General features: G+C 37.5%; 1 protein-coding gene and 1 long non-coding RNA gene across 3 annotated transcripts in view; one reads left to right on the forward strand and one right to left on the reverse strand.

The window, feature by feature from the left end:
* The window catches only part of PRKD1 (protein kinase D1), a 335,480-nt gene that overhangs the window by 133,820 nt on the left and 177,848 nt on the right, over positions 1-23,812 (reverse strand). For both annotated transcript variants that reach the window (XM_065906136.1, XM_065906137.1), the window contains exon 2: positions 14,245-14,383. In XM_065906136.1, coding sequence (XP_065762208.1) covers positions 14,245-14,383 — 139 coding nt within the window. The remainder of the gene's footprint in view (positions 1-14,244; positions 14,384-23,812) is intronic.
* Positions 4,770-23,812, forward strand: part of LOC136147027 (uncharacterized) — a 46,412-nt gene continuing 27,369 nt past the window's right edge. Inside the window, exon 1 of the long non-coding RNA XR_010659101.1 lies at positions 4,770-4,941. This is a non-coding gene — a long non-coding RNA (uncharacterized lncRNA). The remainder of the gene's footprint in view (positions 4,942-23,812) is intronic.

A 23,812-nucleotide genomic window follows, 5' to 3' on the forward strand; every position in this document is an offset into this window, starting at 1 on the left:
TCCAAGCAGGAAAGAGGCACTGATGCGTGTCTCACTAGTTCTGAGTGTTAAGTACTCCAGAAGACCAAAAATAGATTTCAGACATTAGCGACAGCAAACCAAGACCTCTGCTCAGCACTAAATGTCTTCAAAGCATAAAATCAGCAAGAGTGGAGATTTACACATGAGATAATCCGGAGGTTGCTGCTAAGCTTGTAGGACAACAAGATGAATCTGTTTGGCTGGATAGGTAAACATTACACATTTGTTCTCAGGGAAAAGGTTGTTTATCAAGGATAGAGAATCAAACAAACATTCTTCATTAAAATTGTCACAGTAATTGTTATAACAACATGTCATATGGTCTAGTGTGTCTTTCAACTTTGGAATTTTCCAAACATTTTAAGTCCTAAACCAAAATTAAATTTTCCTTTCAAATTGAGGTCCATTTATGAAGGCTTAAGTTGCCAAGCAAAGCCTATCAATTATGAACAAGTAGTTGCAGAGTGAATACTAAATGTCTGGAACTGAGCTTACTATTAAATGTATTTCTGAAGAACTATAATATACTGTCCCTGTTCCTTAATATCACTAATCTTGTTGGATACACAGATAAATGCTTATCAAGTACACTCATGTTAGCAAACTTGTGACTTGCTCTGGCATTGCTTTTCATGCCCCAATCCACAGGAAGTAATTTTTTATAGGTTAGTTCTCAGAAATGTAAGTGATTTTTTTAACTGCTCAAAATTCACATGGTGAGAGGTCTCACATGAGGGCAACATAACATATAACCAAATGAATTCAACTTAGACCTTTACTGATATGAATGTCAAAGTGCTGCAGCAAATCAATTTCAAACTATCCAACTTGAGTTTTGTAATGATTACATCTAGTCACTGTGAAACAGGGTGCTTTCGGATGGAGTGCTCCATACCAGAGCTTTTTTATTTCCTCATCTACATCATTCCTAAATAATCTGACTGTGGATAAATAGGGATATAGGAGTAGTTTTTTCTTTACATTTTTTCAGCATCACAGGATTACTATGTGAAGAAAAATCTTTTTTTCTCATCTTTATTTTTTAGCATAGGACCAACTGCTTGTCCTCATCAAGAATTCTCCACACAGCTCTACGTTATCACATTCTAAGGATTAACAAGAACCTCAAAAAAAATCCTGGGGAAAATAAAATTAGAATAAGATGAGACCCAGAGTTAGCCAGAAATTCTTCATTTTCTAGGAACCAAAATGCTGAAATTGCTTCATAAAATGAAAAAAAAACAGGAATTTGGAGTTTGAGTCAAATCCCAATTCTTGTATTAAAGTATTTGTAGGAAAAGCGATACTTGGTATATTTGTGTGTTGACTTCTTTTTGAAATCAACACTGGTAAGAGGCTATAGATGTCTTTAAAAGACTTAGAAAAGTGGAGGTACAAATACATTCTGGCGTAGTACTGCTCTTTTCTTTCCATTTTATTTCTCCATACTGGCATAATGAATAGTCTATCGCTGTTTAAGACTTAAAACAGCTGCATTTCTAATTCTGGCAGATTATGAGGGATTTTTATATGGGCTGCATGTTAAAAGCAAATAAATGACATGCCAACCAGCAAAATGAGAGTGCTGGGCAGATGGTAGCACGGCTGAGTTACTGAATTGAAGTGCTATGTGCTACCAATCATGGAACATCAAAAAGAGATATTTGGCAGCTTTTCAAGTGAAGCCCAATCCTTTACCTCAAGCGAAAATAATTTATGTGTCCACAAGATCTTCAGATAGCCATTCAGTAGCCATTCTCCAATTGGTCTTTTTAACACAGGCAGCCTTCAATGACTTTATTTCACAGATTTTGATGGTATATGCAATTCTGTCCTTCCTTCCTTCCTTTCCTCCTCTAGGTTCTCCTATGACTATGCGTGTGCATGTGTGTGTGCATGAGTGTGTGTGTGTGTGTGTTGAGAGACAAAGTGAGAGAAGGAATATGCAAACAGTGTATATTATAATTTCTCCTACTTCTAAGGGGATTATCTTGGAAGAGGTCAAAAAGGCTTTTCAATATATTATTATAGTGAAAAAGAATCTACCCATATAAGATCATGAGATAATACTGATCAATATTAATCTTCATAGGTCCATCTTGATCAGTACATTTTAAAAAATGCATTTAGAATGCTACCATGTAAATTCTTACAATTCCAGAGATGACTTTCCAGAGAATAAACAGATGGGCACTATATCAAAGAATGGTTTGGCCTTCAAAATCAGGACTTTCTCTATTCAAGGCATCTTATGAAGTATGAGATCAAAACTATATAACTTTTTAAATAAATATTTTAGAATTTACATTCTTAATTAAATGCTGTCCTTTCTAACATGGGTAAGATCCACTGTTAACCCGATATTTCACTGTATTTTGTATGTTTTTATAAACCACTAAAAATAAACTTTGAGAATGTGTGAAATAATGAAATGAAGTTATTAAAATACTATACAAATAGTCTATATACTATACCATGATGCTTCCTTTCTGATCTATTTCTTTTCTACTATCTACTTTTTGCATGTCCTTCCTTACTAAGATGACTTTACATGATCTGGATATCTTAGATAATGTGTTAGTTACTGTACATTATCATCATAGTCAAGCCTTAGTCTGAAAGCACAGAAACACTAAATAGCTTTTCCAATGCCACAGCTATTAAATGGGCTGATGGAAACTGGATTCAGGCAGTTTGGTACCAGAATCTGTGCTTTTAACCGGAGTTAATACTAGGATATTCTGTGTAGCACAAAATGAAATAAGATAAAGAGATCAAGAAGCCCTGAGGCAAGTGAATATTATGCAAAATAAAAGAATTCATATAGTGGAAGTGATGTAGTACTGACTTGTACCATAAAGGTGGCCCATGAACTCAGATTTGAAAGGCCAAGGCTAAAGCAAGAAGGAAAATTAGAGTCCTAAAAGCAATATTATTCACAAAATAGAGCTGCTTTCAATATTGAAGTCTGAGGAATTTGTCCAATAAAGAAGTCACAGGATGATACAGTAGAAAATTTCTCTCATTTGGTAAAAATATGCTACCACAATTTTCAGTTGTCTTATTTATAACATCTCTCAATATGCCATATCAAATAATATTTCAGTTGAAAGTGTTTTTGCATTGTGTGTGTGTGTGTGTGTGTATACAAAATGTTTCAGAGTCTTAGTAAAATTTCATTTATCTATCTAGCTGCTCTGTCCAAGAGAACTTTTTTTGATTGTCATAATCTTCCATATCAATACAGCAGTTATTAGCCAACATGCCTATTAAACACTTGAAATAGTCAGTGTGACCGAGGAAATAGATTTTAATTTTAGTTTAGTTCTATTCAACAGAAATTATCCACACATAGCGGCTACAACACTGGACAGGGCAGAGCCAGAGCCCTGGTGGGATACATATCCCTCAGCCGATTCTCATGACTACAATCTCATATTTTTATAACAGATGGACAAAATAAAAACTCAAATGCTTCTATTTTCTAGTTTGAGCCCAAGCACAAGAATTTTGTGTTATTTACTTCAGAAGAAAACTAACCATTTTTTCAAAGTTTCTGACTCAAAAAGAATCCATACCATCTCTGTTTAGAACTGATCCAAGAACATATGTGGGCTTCCCTGGTAGCTCAGCTGGTAAAGAATCTGCCTGCAATGAAGGAGACTCCGGTTTGATTCCTGGCTGGGGAAGATCCCCTGAAGAAGGGATCGACTACCCACTCCAGTATTCCTGGGCTTCCCCAGTGGCTCAGATGGTAAAGAATCAGCCTGCAATACAGGAGAGACCTGGGTTTGATCCTTGGGTTGGGAAGCTCCCCTGAAGGAGGGCAGGGCAACCCACTCTAGTATTCTTGCCTGGAGAATCCCCATGGACAGAGAAGCCTGGCAGGCTACAGTCCATGGAGTCACAAAGAGTTGGACATGACTGAGTGACTAAGCACACATATGCACAAGAACATACTTATTTACAAGATACTACTATTGCCTAAAATATTTTCTATATTGTGGTCAGATCCTGTAACTCATCTATTTTAGTATCTCTGATGCGTCAAAGTTTTTGTTTTGGGGTTGGAATGTGATTTTTGGAAATAAGCTCCAAATAATTCTGAGTTAAATCTGGTAAATAAGAAATTAATAAGATATTTTATATGCTTTATAAACCAATTATAAAGACAAAATTAACGTAAAAAGACAAAAAGAACAAGAACATCTCATTATGTCTTCTACAACAGAAGGATTCTAAATACGAAAGTCTTCTGAGATCCTGTTACATCATTGAGGTGCTAACATGGTAAGATTTATATACAGTAGATCAATCTCCACCCCAAGAAGCAATTATAAGGAATTTTTGGTTACACAGAGGCCAGGAAATACAGAGTTTAAAAAACTCCCTTGTGTGGTTTTCACTATCCATGTGTTCTTTTCCTGTTTATCTGGATGACTTACAATACTGTCCTCAGTTACAGACGTAGTAGATGAGAAGAGAGGGAAAAAGCATGATTTCTGGCTGGATATTCACTTGCCAAATGGTAAAGAACTAAGCCCTAGGCTAGTTCTGTGTGAACAGAGTGGCTTGATATGTCCTGCTCTGAAAACCACAGTATGTAGAGGGATAGAGATCTCTGTGGAGATTGAGACTCCAGTTTTGGAGAGCATGACTCAGCTCTTCTACAGATCTTGCCAGCTGACCCTTAGGCACAGACAGCTGTTCTGCTGGACGGATAAAGCCACAGAGCTTCAGTGTGAGGAGAGGGAGGAGGAGGGGGAGCAGCAGGCAAGGCCAGCCAGCACCTCAGGATATCACTCCTTATTCCTTCCAGACTCTGTAACAGAAAGCAGAGCCCACGGCCAGCTCCAGGGTCACCTCTCTGAGCTCTAATGCCAGGTATGGAGCACTGAGGCATCAGATGAAGAAATGACAGTAAGTAGATGAAGGAAAGTGAGATTAATATGGAGGGGGAGTGCATGAAAAAGAAGTGACTACGAAACAGGTTTTAGATGGAAAGCAAGGATATCTCTAAGAAAAGAGCAATGTGTGGGAAAGCTGATTCAAGCAAGAATGAATGGCCTGTGACAGTAAATGAGTTTACCTGGTCACAGAGATGAGCCATAATCCAGCAGTTGCAAAAATTAGATAAGAAAACAATTTGTATTTTATGAATTAGGTCTCATTTTACATGAGAAATGGTGTGAAAGACATTGCAATTCTTTGAAGGAAGAAGTGAATTTCTAAAATAATTTCCAAAACATAATTAGCTTTTAAGAATATATAGAAGATAGCAAGAAATCAGAAAAAAGGGATCAGTCATATGATAATATTGACCTTACTAACAGATTAGGCCAAGAAGGGTCAACAGTAAGTACTGAAATTCAATTCCAACAGAACAGCAATTTTGGATATCTTATATGGAGCAACTATTTAAGCATTCATTTGTTTGTTGGTCTGTTCATTTTGTTATTTTAAGTATGTATTTACTTACTAAACAAATAGACACTGATTGTATGTCATATGTTAGATCATGAGGATTCAATATCAAAATAAATGGTTCCTATTTCAAAAAATGTGTAGCCCAGTGGGGTGGAGAGGGGCACGAAGAAAGAAAGCTTCACTTGTGCCAGGCATGTTGTGAAACGTTTTCTATGTATTCCCATGAAATCTAGAACCCAACCCTATATTGGAGACACTGCTATTGCTATATGACAGGTGATAAAACCTGGGTTTGATCCCAGGTTGGGAAGATTCCCTGGAGGAGGGCATGGTCAACCCATTCCAGTTCTCTTGCCTGGAGAATCCCCACGGAAAGAGAAGCCTGGCAGGCAACAGTCCATGGGGTCACAAAGAGTCAGACATGACCAAGTGACTAAGCATAGCACACAGAAGACTCAGAGGAATGAGTGACTTGTCAAACACTATGTAAGAAATAAATGGCAGCTCTAGGGCTTAAACTACAATCTTTGATTAGAACTCCACTATTTATCAAATTGAAGTTATGTGGATGCTACAAAAGAAATATCCATATTTCTGAAAGAATATATGTAAAGCACTTACAAGAGTGCCAAACACATCATAAATGCTATATGTCCTTGTATTACTATCACTAATCTATATCTTAAAGAACAACATGGGGAAGAAACATTATTTATTCAAAATTGTGTTAACCTGAGAGTTTGGGATTAATGTATACACATTACTATGTATAAAACAGAAAACTGACAAGGACCTATTTTATAGCTATGGAACTATACTCAATATTTGTAGTAACATATAAGGGAAAAGAGGATGAGATGGCTGGATGGCATCACCGACTTGATGGACATGAGTCTGAGTAAACTCTGGGAGTTGGTGATGGACAGGGAGGCCTGGAGTGCTGTGATTCATGGGGTCACAAAGAGTTGGACACGACTGAGCGACTGAACTGAACTGATAAGGGAAGAGAATCTGAGAAAAATATATGTATGTATAACTGAATCACTTTGCTGTATACTTGAAGCATAACATTGTAAATCAAAAATACTTCAATAAAAAATTAAAGAGAAATATAATGCAGGGAAAATGCAACATATGTATGAAATTTTCAAATGAAGATTCTTCAAAAAACGTTTGTCTTTAGGGTTTGTCTTATGCCCCATGTGACCTGGGGAGAATGTCTTCTCTTTTACTTGAAATTAAGGATAGTTAGGTTAAAAAAAGATAGAGAAGCAATGTACTGTTATACTGTACCTCCTTGGAGAATCCACCACAGAAAAGGACAAATAATCGAGAAAACTATCAAAGTAAGGGAGAAGTGCTCTGAGGCCTCATCTCCCCACGAGGTCACAAGTAAGAAAGGATGGGAAATCCGACAGTCTGCTCTTTGCATTCACTTTTCAGTGAAATTGGTTAAGGGTGTCACAATGAGACCCAAACCAGGTTTATTTGAAAGGTAAGAATGGAAGAGAATTAATAATACTAATGAATAGAAATGCCGAAGACACAGCTAACATAAACCATACTTAGAAGAAAAGAGTAATGACCTATAATCTTATATTTCAGGGTTTCCACTGTTACAAAACCACCTGCACAGACAACTGCAACTAAATTTGGACAGGAATTGAGACCACTTAGCCTGGCAGAGTTAGATACTCTAGAACAATTACAAAGAAATATAAACTGAGTAGTAAAGGTCAGGACTTTTACAATCTAATTACCGAAGCAGTATTAGGGTTGGGAAGGTGCTCCCTATGATTAATTCTGCCTTATTAAAAGCAAACAAATAAGCTTATGTCTCTATAATGTATTCCTGGATAAATAATAATTCAGTGACCTAATACATCACTCTCAAGGTTTATTCCTTCCATCCCTATTTCAGAGGGGGAACATACTAAGGAATGTACTATATCTGAGGGAAATAGATATTACTGGCAAAGTACCATATAAATCAATAATTGACACTTACTATAAAATAAAGGACTAGCTAGAATTTTGTTACCATACATTTTTTTTTCCTGGCTTATGGTTTAGGCAATGAATCTTACTAACAGAAAACTATGCTCATAAGATTCCCTTAAATATACGAATCCTAAGACACTATTTCAATTTTGATCAGAACTAAGAAATTATATGAATGGATCCTATTTAAACAAGGGCAGTTACTTTTTATTTCACATTTTGTATCATAACTCTACAAAGAAGAGCCTCCAGAATTTTCTTAACCTGATCAAAATTTGTATGTTTATTAAGTATCTGTTTTAATGAGGAAGAGGGAAAATACTGGCCCTGTGATAAAGATTACGTCAATAGAACTTGTAGCTAGTTCACTGCTGGTTTTGTTGTTAAAATATCATCAGTGTTTCCCTGAAATATAAACTGTCTTACTATAGTAGGAATTCTTTGAACAGATTCTCAAGAATTCCTGTTTACTGGTCCAAGTTCAAAGGGCTAACTTGAAGCAGTATGGAGAGTTCAGTCACTTAGATTCAAGCTCTGGTTGATACTACCCCTACTCACTGCAGGATATAGGCAAGTTAAAATTTATATTCCATAGCTTTTAAGGTTTCTGATTTCACTATGTCACAAAGTCATTGCAAAGGAAACATCCGTGCTTACGTAAATTGCTTCAAAAGCCTATGCTACCATGTAAACAAAAATTTATTGCTTCTTAACTCCTGCTTTCCCATGGCTCAAACATTGCTCTCTGTGAGAGAGCAGTGGCCTGCATAGAGAGAATGAATATACCCTCTCACATCACTGGTCCACGGGCATGACCCAGAGGAGTACTTCCCATGTGAACTGCTGAACACAACACTCACCAGATAGAGTAGGGGGAAAAGTATTTTGTGATACAATGAACTTGAGGAGTGATCTTGGAGAATTATCTTTCCATGCACCAAAGTTCTGAAGACTCCTGCAGTAAATAATTCTTTAAACATTGCTTAAAACAACATTTCTAAAAGTAATGAAAGAACAGGATTTCCTTCTGTGGTATGTTTAACAACCATGAACATCATGGGGAAAGGCCACTTAAGAGTCTGAGGAGAGCAATCAAAACGGCTAACATCAACTCTGCTGCTGCTAAGCACAGAAATTCTCTAAAGTGCTTTACATACATTAATTTACCTTAATTTTTATAATAACCATACAATGTAGGTACTATTGTTTTCCCCATTTTATAGATGAGGAAACTGGACCACAGAATTATTTAATGTCTTAGCAAAGATGTTAAGTGGTGAGTACCATACATTCACACTATAAACCCAGATAATCTGGCCCCGGAAACTGTACCCAATGCTTAGGCATACTGCTTTACTTGCAGACTGAATAAAACATGGGATCTATGTTTTATCATCACTGTATGATACTTTCCTCCAGAATAAGCTCCTTTTTAGATAAAAACAAAAACAAACAGAATCTCTGAATCCCAGAAGTTGACTTCTCTGGTGGTTTAGATGGTAAAGAATCTGCCTGCAATGCAGAAGAACCAGGTTCAATCCTTTGGTTGGGAAGACTCTCAGGAGAAAGGAATGGCTACCCACTCCAGTATTCTTGGACTTCCCTGGTGGCCCAGACAGTAGAGTCTGCAGTGTGGAAGACCCGGATTTGATCCCTAGGTCAGGAAGATCCCCTGGAGAAGAAAACGGCAACCCACTCCAGTATTCTTGCCTGTAAAATCCCACGGACGGAGGAGGCTGGCAGGCCACAGTTCATAGGGTTGCAAAGAGCCAGACACAACTAAGTGACTTCACCTTGCCTGGAGAATTCCATGGACAGAGGATCCTGGAGGGTCCCAGTTCACGGGGTCGCAGAGTCGGACAGGACTGAGCCACTAACATACACACACATACAACTTGTACAAAATCATGAAGGAAGTCAATGGTATTATTCGGCCATAAAATTAGTTCTTCAGCCCCTCAGGGCAATCCCCAAACCATTTGGCAGATGCGCTGAACAATGTATGAGGACAAGACTTTGGAAGATGAAAAGGAAATGAGATCGTGCTAAGCAACTGTAGCTCTCCTTGGTGTCCCCTTCCTTTTCTCATCTCCTTCATGAACTAACCCAAATGGTTACTACATCTATTTTACTTTTAAACTATATCTTGATCTGTACCTCATTTCCAGCTCTTTTGAAACTGCCCAAGAATAGGCCCAAATCCTTCTAACTGGGCTACAGCAGTAGCTTTCCAAGGAAGCTCCCATCCCTGAATAGTTGGGAACAAATAACCACATGTATAAACAACACTTTGCAAAGGTATAAATAATACAGGATAATCTACTGTGAAGAGCAGTGAAAATTTCCCAGAAAAAATATGGATTTTTACTGTTAATAAAAGAAAGAAAGACTTAATATTTAGCTCTAAGACTTTAAAACTGTGATTTTATTTGGTAAGTTTTTATAGTCCTTGTCTATTTTCTATTTAATCACCTACAAGATAGATACATACACACAAATACACAATTACTAGAGATCAAGTCCAAACAAAACAAAGCAAAAAGAGTTGAGTCATATGAACGCAGTCCTGTTATTAATATGCTTGACTATGGCTGAATTACCAAGCTTCAACAGACATTCACCATGAAGAAGAGTTCAGATAAATTCCATTAACTTTATTTTACAGCTCAGTACCATAGACTTGAACTTGACTTTGCCTTTAGTAAAAGAAATTTCCATTTGCAGTGTTTTCTTACTTCACAACAATAACAACAGACAAAGTTTGACAGCTGTGGGAGTGTATATGGTAGGGAACTTCCATGGAGTTGTTGGGTTTTTTTTTCCCCTTTATAACCTACCCCCATCCACCCATGAGCAAACTTTTCCTGGCTTACTGGGTATAAAAGCACTAGCTCAACCAAGCCATGTTTTCCAAAATTTAAAAAAAAAAAAAAAAAAAAAGAGGGGGGAGCCAGTGAATTAGCCAGGAGCAGTCCAGTTAGTACTAACAGATGAGGAAAGGTCTCAGCAGAAAATGACATAAGCACAAGAAAATTTTTGATGTCGTCTGAAGAGACAAGAGGATTTAACCTTACTGAAAATTAATGCTTTCCATATTTTCTGACATTTTATTGCCATACTATGTCAGAAAATGTTCCTGTTAGTGGAATCTTGATCAAACATGAAAAGAATCAGATTATGTTTATGTCACCACAGAGCAAAATTTAATTTTTCATGAGGAAAAACAGAAAGCTTGGATAAATGAATTTTAACAGTAAAATTATAGTCTCCAGGAGGGAAATTTCCACAGCAAGTTTATGTTCTGGAACTGGTCAAAAGGCCATAGAAGGGATGTCCAGTGTTTGGCTCCACTGCTCCGCTTACCCATTACATTTTGAATGAAGCTGATCCTTAACCCCACCTCCAGGAAATGGCATATTTCTCTGGCCAACCATAGCACCCACTCTCTTCAAGGACTGGTTCAGGAATGAGTATGTTTATGAGCTTCCTTGCACCATGACCTGAAGTGTCTTAGTAGCTATCATTTGTCTTGCCTCAAATTATAATGTAATACAATCCTGCCCACATCACAGGCACTAATTCCATGTCAGGGCTGGGTAAATGCATAGCAAGGAGACTTGAAGTTCGGGTTACTTTTGAGGATATATCTAGAAATAATATTTTTACAACAAATAAGTATTTTTACAAAATTGTGTATATGTGATAACTTCTAACGTGATAGCCAATAGCCAATCAACCAATCCATATATGTTTACTGAGAGCCTCACTCTAAGGTAACAAAAGGACAGGGAAAGAAGTCTGCAGCACAAGAGTAAAGCCAGGTGAAGGACAGATCTGCCCTGAGCTGTGTTGGCAAGGGATGTGCGTCTGCAGCCATGTGTGGTTCCGGAACAGGGATGGCAAAAAAAGACTGTTAAAGCAATTCAGATTGCAGACAGGTATAGCGGGAGCTGCTATGGTATAAGCGAATATCAAGTAGTCAATATTGCATCAAAGTGAGGTGGGACATGAATACAGAGGGCCATGAGCTGTAGGGAAAGAAGAATAAAAGGGGAAATCTAGTCCAAAAATGGTAGAGAGTTAATGATTAAAAACTACCGTGAAAAGGACAGGGATTGTGTATTTGGTGGCAACTGACAAATTGGAGGAGGAGTGCCGCCAAGCGGATCTGCGAGTTGGGGCTGCGCCATCTCGGTGAGGTCAGGGTGGAGGCTGTGGGGCGGGCGATTGACACCAACCAGCAACGGTAAGCAGCGTGGGGGAAAGCAGGGCTATAAACTGGAGGGGTGGGAGGTTTTAAGTAAAAACTATCCTTAATATGTGCTGAGAAAAGCAAAATACTGAGCATGAGAGAGGGAGAGGAGGTAGAAGAATATAGCTGCCAAAGATGTTTACAGGTAAATGCTGGAGATCTAAACATAACTGAATGTGCAGGCACACACTGTATATATGCACCATATGTACACACGTGTGTAACACATGCATATGTATGTGAATAATAAAAGGGTTAAATGTATCCAGGAAGTGGAACTACGTGAAATGTGAAAAGGGTTCAAAGGTTATGGTTCAGGAGAAGAATCAGATCAGGCTGCTATAAAATGGCTTCTTTTAAATACCAACCAGACAGCTGCTGAGAGGGTCGAAAGGCTTTCCTGGGCCAGGTGATCGGACAGCAAGTGAGGAAAAGGGGCACCTTTAAGCACCCCTCAGCACTGTGGCCAGGGAGACATGAGAGGTGGGACAGAGAACATCCAGGGCAGACGACAAAAGAGGTCCTGGGTTTGCACAGATGGAGAGGAAAAGCAGAACACCATTACATCAGGTCAGCACGGGGCACAGCAAGTCTGGCCCATGGAAGGCATGGGGATAACATGCAGATGGGCAGCAGCTCTCCCCGTAAGCACACACACATATAGCTTGCATTCAATCTGTAGGGTGTTACTCTGAGGACTTGACAACAAAAGTAAAATGGGAAGAAAAAGAAAGAATTTAGAAATCCAATTCTGAAAATCTTCATATATTTCTGGGCACAGCCACAGGAAAAGGGCTCATAAAACATATTCCTTGCAAAGCCGTCTGGCTTTGAATCTAGTATGAATTATGGTGACAATAGATCTGGTGCATGCTGTCTCTGAATAATTTATTTCAGGCTGCCTCCAGTGTTCAGAAACAGGAAACTTACAGGGCAACATGGCTAGGCTCTAGTGCTGTGAGGCCAGGTGCAGGGAGCCAATGTCAAAAGAGTCAAAGGAAAATAAAAGTGAGAACACAAGCAAGTGATTCCCCCTCTCAAATTTTTTTTTTTTTTTTTTTTTTTAATATTATTTTATTAGTTGGAGGCCAATCACTTTACAACATTTCAGTGGGTTTTGTCATACATTGACATGAATCAGCCATATAATTACATGTATTCCCCATCCCGATCCCCCCTCCCACCTCCCTCCCCACCCGACTCCTCAGGGTCCTCCCAGTGCACCAGGCCCGAGCACTTGACTCATGCATCCCACCTGGGCCCTCTCAAATTTAAAAAAGTGAAAACCTTTCCTTTTTTGGTTTGTTTAGCAACTGGCAAAACTATAAGCAACTGTAAAATTATTATTTTTATCTAGTGAAACAAGCTATTTTACAGGCTCTATCTACCTAATGAAAATGTGTTAATCCCAAGACCACTCACAGTCTCCTATCAAGGAGATCAATACAGACAATGCGAACTGGACTTCATCAAACCAAAGACCAAGTGAATTATAATCAGTGCATCCAAGTACTGGGCTCTGGAACTTGAGGAAATGAAGCCTAGAAACATTTTTAAAGTGAATGGATTTCCTTTAAGAAGGCCAGAAGTGAAAAAGGAGCAGTACAATCTGCATTTCTCAATAATGACTCAATTTTAACAAAGATAAACAATAAAAATCTTGACTTCTTTAGAATATTGGACTGATTACTGTTGTTAAGATCCCTGCTACCTGTGTTCTCTGGCATTTTTTTAAAAAGCTAAATTTTTGTGTGTATTGACAGGCAGAGTCTAACCCTAAACAAGAAATATAAATCCTAAACAAGAAATAAAAATCTGGGCAGAGGAAATGCAGCTGCTTCTCAGGGAGTGAGTTAGCTAAAGTCGCACAACATGGCCTGACCTGCTGTAACTCCCGAGTTCTGGTTTCCAACTTGGTCTTGGCTAGTAGCTACTGGAGTTTTGACTTGACTAAAGCAACAGTTTCCAGCCCTTGGCTTTCAGACACTCAGTACATTTGGGGCCCTGACATCTATCTTAACTTCACTGTTGGCGAGTGTGTTTTCATTTGCTTTTGCTGTTTCAAGTGACTTAAATAATGAATGAAACTATTCATGTATGTTTTGGGGGATCTGCGGAGAGTGAAAAGTTGGGAAAAGTGACTGGGACAGAACTGGGTGGGGAAACAGCCAATTCAAGAGAAACCTTTTGTTCTTTTTCAAAATAATGTTGAAAGCTCATATAGACAAAGCCCTAAAATTTCCTCTTGAGGTTGGGTTTGATGTACTTTTTTCTTTTTAATGCTGCCTTAAAAATTTATGGCCAAGCCTGGAGGGGAGGGAAGTTTGGGAGAACAGGATGCATGTATATGTATGGCTGAGACCCTTTGCTGCTCACCTGAAACTAACCCAACATTGTTTATTGACTATACCCAATACAAAATCAAGTGTTTAATATAAATTAATGAAATCAAAACAAACAAGCAAACAAAAAAGGTAAAACTTTTGGCCAAGAATTCTCCAGATGCAAAGTATTAATCTATGAATAAGGAAAAAGTATATTACCTGACAAGACAACTTCAATGAGATCGCCTTCCTGGATATCGCTAGCTGTTTTCACCAGCTGAAGGATGTTTTCAGAGGTAGGGTCATGGCGGAAAAGCAGGATCTTATCATACATTCCATAGAAACCACATTCAGGGAACTGTAAACACAAATACCACAACAGGTTAAGTGTCAAAATCTTCCTGAATTTAAAATAAAAATCAAGGAAATAAATGTCAGAGCACAAATACAAGCTAAGTACAAAAGTTCAAAACATCTAGAACATTAACCAATAAAAATGAATGGCCAAGTAGATACTGAAATGACTCCAAAGCAGGAGGAAAGAAATCACAGTTCATAAAAGCAATAACAACAAAATGTCTTCTAATTACAGAGCAAAAAAACAGGAGAAAAATAAAGAAATTTGTGGCAGTAAAGTTGTTAAGAGTACAGTAAGTTCTAAGAACTGAGTCTTTTCACATGACTTATAGCAATTCAATAACATTAAAATAGGAGTGTGTTACAATTCCATTACGAATGTTGCAATTTGTCTGCAAAAAAAAAAAAAAAAGAGGCCAGTCCATTTTGGCATATTCAAAAATAAGAGATGACTCAATAAATCTAAATATGTTCTGTGTGTGGGTAAAGGTGTTATCTAGATCCTTTGATTCAGGGAAGCACCAGAGGAAACAATCCAACTCTCCCTGTTGTTGCTGTTCACACAGTGCATTTAGTTTCCATGCAACCTAGATGAAATAGGTAAATATGAACACAACAGCTAAAAGTCAATTCAAGTATACATAGTTAATATTCTCCTCACAAGGATAAATCCAAGTTTATTACCCAAGACTATCTCCCAGTAGCAGGCATATAATGAAAGCTAACCGAATGACATTTTATACTGGGCAAATCCACAAAAATTCTGGTATTAATAATTACTATCAGAATATTAACAATCAATATTATTCCTTACATTTCCTCTCTTCCTTCTAATGTGAGAAAGAGTGTTAAATTCAAACCACAGTCCTGGTTGATGAATTTTCTTTTAAAAGTAGAATTATTTGATCAAAGGATAGAAATGTCCTTAAGAATCTCCCCAGCATTCACTGCAGCACTGTTTAAAACAGCCAAGACATGGAAACAACTTAAATGTCCATGGACAGAGGAAAGGATAAAGATGATGTAGTAAATATATACCATGGAACATTCCTCAGCAATTAAAAAGGACGTAATAATGCCAATGGCAGCAGCATGGATGGACCTAGAGACTGTCATACTTACTGAAGTAAGCCAGAGAGAGAAGAAGAAATATCATGTGATATCCCTTACAATGTGGAATCTAAAAAGAAATGATACAAATGAACTTACCAAACTGAAAGAGGCTCACAGACTTAGAAAATGAACTTATAGTTGCTGAAGGAGGGGGAGAATGTGAGGAAGAGATAGTTAAGGAGTTGGGGTGGACATGTACACACTGCTATATTTAAAATGGATAACCAACAAGGACCTATTGTATAGCACATGGAACGCTGCTCAATGTTATGTACAGCCTAGATGGGAGGGGAGTTTGGGGGAGAATGGATACATGTATGGCTGAGTCCTTTTGCTAATCACCTGAAATTACAGCACAACATTGTTAATTGGCTCTACTGAAATATGAAATAAACTTTTTAAAAAATAAAAATCAATCTAAAGGTATTAAAAAGAGAAAAATCTTAAAGTCAAATTCAGGTTTATTACAAAGACCATTCTGATTTCGTATTGGAAGATTTTTACTAAAACAAACAACTTAGGCTAATGTTGCATGTGAAAATGGCTCTTCTCTTTTTTTCTTTTCAATTATTTTTATTAGTTGGAGGCTAATTACTTTGCAACATTTCAGTGGGTTTTGTCATACATTGACATGAATCAGCCATGGATTTACATGTATTCCCCATCCCGATCCCCCTCCCCCCTCCCCCCTCCCCCCCACCCAATTCCCCTGGGTCCTCCCAGTGCACCTGGCCTGAGCACCTGTCTCATGCATCCCACCTGGGCCGGTGATCTGTTTCACCATAGATAATATACTTGCTGTTCTCTTGAAACATCCCACCCTCGCCTTCTCCCAGAATCCAAAAGTCTGTTCTGTACATCTGTGTCTCTTTTTCTGTTTTGCATATAGGGTTATCATTACCATCTTTCTAAATTCCATATATTAGTTGCTGTAATGATCTTTATCTTTTTGGCTTACTTCACTCTGTATAATGGGCTCTAGTTTCATGCATCTCATTAGAACTGATTCAAAAGAATTCTTTTTAACGGCTGAGTAATATTCCATGGTATATATGTACCACAGCTTCCTTATCCATTCATCTGCTGATGGGCATCTAGGTTGCTTCCAAGTCCTGGCTATTATAAATAGTGCTGCGATGAACATTGGGGTGCACATGTCTCTTTCAGATCTGGATTCCTCAGTGTGTATGCCCAAGAGTGGTATTTCTGGGTCATATGGCAGTTCTATTTCCAGTTTTTTAAGAAATCTCCACACTGTTCTCCATAGTGGCTGTACTAGTTTGCATTCCCACCAACAGTGTAAGAGGGTTCCCTTTTCTCCACACCCTCTCCAGCATTTATTGCTTGTAGACTTTTGGATAGCAGCCATCCTGACTGGCGTGTAATGGTAACTCATTGTGGTTTTGATTTGCATTTCTCTGATAATGAGTGATGTTGAGCATCTTCTCATGTGTTTGTTAGCCATCTGTATGTCTGCTTTGGAGAAATGTCTGTTTAGTTCTTTGGCCCATTTTTTGATTGGGTCATTTATTTTTCTGGAATTGAGCTGTAGGAGTTGCTTGTAAATTTTTGAGATTAATCCTTTGTCTGTATCCTCATTTGCTATTATTTTCTCCCAATCTGAGGGCTGTCTTTTCACCTTACTTATAGTTTCCTTTGTTGTGCAAAAGCTTTTAAGTTTCATTAGGTCCCATTTGTTTATTTTTGCTTTTATTTCCAGTATTCTGGAAGGTGGGTCATATAGGATCCTGCTGTGATTCATGTCAGAGAGTGTTTTGCCTATGTTCTCCTCTAGGAGTTTTATAGTTTCTGGTCTTACATTTAGATCTTTAATCCATTTTGAGTTTATTTTTGTGTATGGTGTTAGAAAGTGTTCTAGTTTCATTCTTTTACAAGTGGTTGACCAGTTTTCCCAGCACCACTTGTTGAAGAGGTTGTCTTTTTTCCATTGTATATCCTTGCCTCCTTCGTCAAAGATAAGGTATCCATAGGTTAGTGGATTTATCTCTGGGCTTTCTATTCTGTTCCACTGATCTATATTTCTGTCTTTGTGCCAGTACCACACTGTCTTGATGACTGTGGCTTTGTAGTAGAGTCTGAAGTCAGGCAGGTTGATTCCTCCAGTTCCATTATTCTTTCTCAAGATTACTTTGGTTATTCGAGGCTTTTTGTATTTCCATACAAATTGTGAAATTATTTGTTCTAGTTCTGTGAAAAATACCATTGGTAGCTTGATAGGGATTGCATTGAATCTATAGATTGCTTTGGGTAGAATAGCCAGAAAATGGCTCTTCTCTTGTATATGATATTTTCACAGAATCAGCAACTGCTATTTGCTTTATAAATCTATATTTGTCTTGTGTGGAAAAAGGTCATAAGTCAAAGAGAGAAAATTATCTTGTCCCTGAAACTTGTGATGTGTCTGACACGTATGCCAACAAAGGTTGATTTTAAGGAGGTACTGTCATGAAGAAATGTCCAGAATATGGTATCTTCTAAAAATAAATTTAATATGCATTCTTCTTTATTTTTCCATGTTAATAAAATTAAGGATACAATCATTTTAAGACATTTTGTGTGAACTGAAAATAAGTATATACAAAACATCCTCTTGCTCTTAAGTGTTTGTTGACAAGTATGATTTATCTGTATATCTGTATATATATATATACACAGATATATATATACACTTAGTATATATACAGGTATATATCTGTATATCACTTAGTAAAGTTGGCTTCCTTAAAATAAAAGCAAGAGCTGAAATGATGTCACTGCTTCCACTGCGCTAATTAAAACTAATACTTCCTTTTTTTATAATTTATCCAACAATATTAAAGAGTGAAAAGAAAGAACTAAAACACCATTTTCTAAACTAAAAAAAGGAACAGCTCATGTACTATTTTAAAAATCAACTTCACTTGATGTGCAATTTACAGTAAATGAAATGGATATAACTGTAAAAGTCTTAAGTTCTGCGTCTTCATCAACACCAATGCAAAAAAAACATAACCAACAGGAAACAGTTTCGTCAACCTCCCAAATTTTATAGTACTCCCTTTTGTTGATGCTACACACCATTTTGACTCAACACAGATTTACCTTGTCACCAAAGATGACATGTCACCAAGGTACATTCTGTAGCTCACCAGCTATAGAATATCATACAAATGAAATCATACAACATGTACTATGTGCTCTTTTTTTAACTGGCTTATTTTGTTCATTATAATCTTTTTCAGACTCGTTTACACATTCTATATTTGAGATTCATCTCTTTTTATTCTTAGTTATTAGCATTTCATTACATGGCTCAAGGATATTTGCTTCTCTGTGCACCCAAAGAAAAACATTAGTACTTTTCCCCTCGATTTGTGGATATTATAAATAATAATGTTATAAAAACCTATGTACAAATGTTTCAGTGCGTATGTATTTTCATTTTCTATGACTAAAAATCTAGGAAGAGAATTTACTGGTCTCATAAGTGTATGTTTGACTATATAAATATCATTATGTCAATAACACATTATACTTACTATTGGAACTTTATACCAAGACTGAATATAGTTAGTGTTAAGTGCTCCATGTTCTTCCTTTTTGAGACTGCTTTGAATATTATACGTTTTCTGAATCTCCATACTCATTTTAGAATCACTTTTTCAATTTGTACAAAATAGATTGGCTGTGATTTTCCAATGATATTACACTGAAACATAGATCAGCCAACTTCAGTAGATGAATGTTCCAAGAATGTGGAGACTTCTGTTTTGTTATGAATAAGGTGGTATACTGCCTTATTTATTAGTTTCTTTAAAATTTCTCTCAAAAATTTTTGAGAGCTATGTCTTAGATATATTTGCTAAATTTATCTCTAAGTTTTCATATTTTATGCTATCATAAATGGATAATTAAGCTATAATTAACATACAGTAAAATCTTGCCTTTTTAAGTGTGGAATTCTGGAAGTTTTGAAACATGTATACCATAACCACATGATATATATGTACTATACACATCACAACCAAGATAGAAAACAGTTCCTATTCCTATAATTTAGTCTTTTCAAGAATGTCATATAAATGGTATCATACAATACATTAACTTTTAATCTGACTTTGTTTAGTGCAACGAAGTTAAAATGCCTTTAATGTCTGTAGGGTCTGAAGTAACTTCTCTCTACTATTTTCTCATATCTGTTATTTATGTTCTCTTTCTCATTACTCTAGCCATTGGTTTATATATCTTTTTAATGTCATTGCTTTGATTACTGCAATATATTTTGATTCAGGAAGTGTCATGTCTCCAGGTTCATGTCTCTGGCTCATAATTGCTTGGACTTTTCAGGGGTCTTCTGTGATTTCATATGAATTTTAAGGTTGTTTTTCTACCTCTGTAAAAAAAAACTACTTGGAATTTTGATAGGGATTGCATTGAATCTGTAGATTGCTTATGGTAGTTTGACATGTTAACAATGTTAATTCTCCCAATGCATGATTATGCAATGCTTTTCTATTTATTTGCCTTTGTTGTTTTTCAGAGGTATTTGTTTTCCGCATACAAGTATTTCACTTCATATTTCTCATGTAACCATGAAAGTTCTTTTCATCAAAGTCCATCACCTCTACCATTTCTGATCTGTTTAAATTAGCTATTTTAATCCTAGTTAAGGGTCACATTTTCCTGCTTTTTTATATGTGTACTTTTTAAATTCAAGCTAGGTTTCAGCAGTACGTGAACTGAGAAATTCCAGATGCACAAGCTGGGTTTTGAAGTGGCAGAGGAACCAAAGATCAAATTGCCAGAATTCATTGGATTATGGAAAAAGCAAGGGAGTTCCACAAACACACCTACTTCTGCTACTGACTACACTAAACTTTTAACTGTGTGGATCACAGTCAACTGTGGAAAATTCTGAAAGAGATGGGAGTACCAGACCACTTTACCTGTCTCCTGAGAAACATGTATGCACAGCAAGAACCAACAGTTAGAATCAGACATGGAACAAATGACTGGTTCAAAACTGTGAAAGGAGTACAACAAAGCTATATATTGTCACCCAGCTTATTTAACTTATATGCAGAGCACATCATGCAAAATGCTGGGCTGGATGAACCACAAACTGGAATCAAGATTTCCAGAAGAAATACCAACAACCTCAGATATGTAGATGATACCACTAAAATGGCAGAAAGTGAAGAGGAACTAAAGAGTTTTTGTTGAAGGTGAAAGAGAGTGAAAGAGCTGGCTTGAAACTTAACATTAAAAAATTTAAGATCACTGCATCTGGTCCCATGACTTCATGGCAAACAGAAGAGGCAAAAGTGGAAGCAGACAGATTTTATTTTCTTGGATTCCAAAATAACTATGGATGGCGACTGCACCCATGAAATCAAAAGATGCTTGCTCCTTGAAAGGAGAGCTATGACAAACCTAGACAGTGTATTAAAAAGCAGAGACATTACTTTGCTGACAAAGGTCTGTCTAGTCAAAGCTATGGTTTTGTCACCAGTCAGCTATGGTATTGCCAGTAGTCAAGTGCGGATGTGAAAGCTGAATCATAAAGAAGGCTGAGCACCAAAGAATTGATGCTTTCTACTCGTGGTCCTGGAGAAGACTTCTGAGAATCCTCTGGACTGTAAGGATATCAAACTGGCCAATCTTAAAGGAAATCAACCTTGAATATTCACTGTAAGGACTGATGCTGAAGTTGAAACTCCAATACTTTGGCCACCTGATGAAAAGAGCCAACTCACTGGAAAATACCCTGATGTTGGAAATGAATAAGGCAAAAGAAGAGGGTGGCAGAGGATGGTTAGATAGCATCATGGACTCAGTGGACATGAGTTTGAGCAAACTCCAGGAGACAGGAGAGGAGAGAGGAGCCTGACATGCTACACTCCATGATATCATGAAGAGTCGGACACAGCAACTGAACAATAACTTTTAAAATTTGACACCAGGTTTTATGAATTAACGTGAACAGTTGGCCTTCGTTGTCTTCCTTTAAAGAACACTGATATTTGTTTTGACAAAACATTAAAGTACTTGCAGACTGGTTTTATCTTTTTAAGGTGTACTTTTAAGATTTGTTATGGGAGCTCTAGAACAGTACTTGGTCTCGGAATAATTTAGTTCCACTGCTAATGCTGAAACTCCAGTACTTTGGCCACCTGATGCGAAGAGCTGACTCATTTGAAAAGACCCCGATGCTGGGAAAGATTGAAGGCGAGAGGAGAAGGAGACGACAGAGGATGAGATGGTTGGATGGCATCACTGACTCAATGGAAGTGAGTTTGAGTAAACTGGGAGTTGGTGATGGACAGGGAGGCCTGGTGTGCTGCAGTCCATGGGGTCGCAAAGAGTCAGACACGACTGAATGACTGAACTGAACTGAACTACTAATGCATGTTGGCATCAGTTTGCCAACAAAGGTCCGTCTAGTCAAAGCTATGGTTTTGCCAGTAGTCACATACAGATGTGAAAGTTGGATCATAAAGAAGGCTGAGAGTTGAAGAATTGATGCTTTCAAACTGTGATGCTGGCAAAGATGGATATCAAACCAATCAATCTTAAAGGATATCAACCATGAACATTCATTGGAAAGACTGATGCTGAAGCTCCAATCCATTGGGCACCAGATGCAAAGAACAACTCACTGGAAAAAACCCTGATGCTAGGAAAGTTTGCGGGCAGAAGAAGAAGGAGGCAACGGAGGATGAGATGGTTGGATGGCATCATCAACTCAGTAGACATGAACTTGAGCAAACTCAGGGAGATAGCGAAGGAGAGGGAAGCCTAGCATGCTGCAGTCCATGGGGTCACAGAGAGTCAGATATGACAGAACAACTGAACAACAACTAATGCATGACTCTATCTCTACAGAACACCTCAAATGTTCAGTGAAATTTCTATCTGTCTGGAGAAGTTGACTGTCTCCCAGTCTCATATGGGCTCTGGAGAGTTCATTTTATAGTTTCCCACTGCTGCTCTTTCTTTTGCCTTACAGATTTTCATTCTATGGACTTATATTCAGTTTGCTATTCAACTGGACCCTAAAGCAGATTTCTGGGGCTCTTTCTTTGTATAGGTCCTACCTTGCCAGTATTCTTGCCATAAAAATTCTTTTGACTTGGTCACTTTGAGCTCCTTTACCTGTTTCCTCTATGCAGCCAGATAACTAGGCTCTTGGGTTCTCTCTCCCTATACTACACCCTGGATCAGGGTTCCAGGCAGAAACCTCAGATGACTGTACTTGTTTCAACTACCTTATTTGTTTCCTTTTCTCAGGGATCGCCCTGCATTGCCTATTGGCCAGTGTCTGTAACAGGCATTTTACATATTCTGCATTATTGTCTATTTGTTTATGGCAGGTTAGCATGCCCCACACCAGATATTCTTTGTGAATGAAGCCAAACTTACATGTGCTTTTTAAACATAGAATACCAATATTTTCTACCCAAACTTTTTGCCACTTAATTCTATGTAAATAGCATTTGTAAGAAAAGTAAATTAAACTAAATAAAATACCCACATATAGTAAGAATACAATTTTATTGTTACATTGAAAAAATATGCAAAGTATATTTAATGAAATAAGAATAAATAAATTTAGTAATTATCACATAACCCTCAAAGCACAGTTTGACATATTCTGAGTTAAACTGTAACTGTTAAAGGACTGCCCTTGATTAGAATATAAATGTTTCCCAAATACAATTCATTAATTAATTCACAGTTCCTCTTACCATATTCTTTGAAAAACTATGGGTGGCTGATTCTGACTCAAGAGAGAAGAGGAAATTCAAGGGATTCAGTGCTTGAGCTGGGGTGAATAGAGAGTAATAGCCAGAAAGGAAGAAATGAAACAGAGACTGTTTCCCCTAAGAAAATCTAAATTTGACCATCTTCTAAGCAAATGCATTGTCAATGTGCTCATGCGGTGGAAGGATAGGTAGGAATACTAAAGAGGGGCTTAGGAGACAAGGATTCTACTGGCTCATCACAATTTCGGTGCAGCCCGGCCTTATCCACACGCCTCTTAGTCACCTCTACATACCATCCTTGTGGTTCAGTACTGCTGACATAGGGACCTCACACTCTGTGACATGCCTCCTTGTGAAACCATGGGTGTACTGTAATGTAATCAAAGATTTGGTATTCAAGTAAGGCTTGAATGCCTCATATCCTAATTATTACAGGTCTTTCCAAGGGTGACTCAGAAAACATCTGGAAAAATCAGAAAAAGTAGAAAAATATCAATATATGCCACACAATAAAACCATTATTTTAAAAGACTAAATTTAGAAAATGAAGG

This window comes from Muntiacus reevesi, chromosome 15 (genome assembly GCF_963930625.1).
Source record: "Muntiacus reevesi chromosome 15, mMunRee1.1, whole genome shotgun sequence".
Taxonomy (NCBI): Eukaryota; Metazoa; Chordata; class Mammalia; order Artiodactyla; family Cervidae; genus Muntiacus; species Muntiacus reevesi.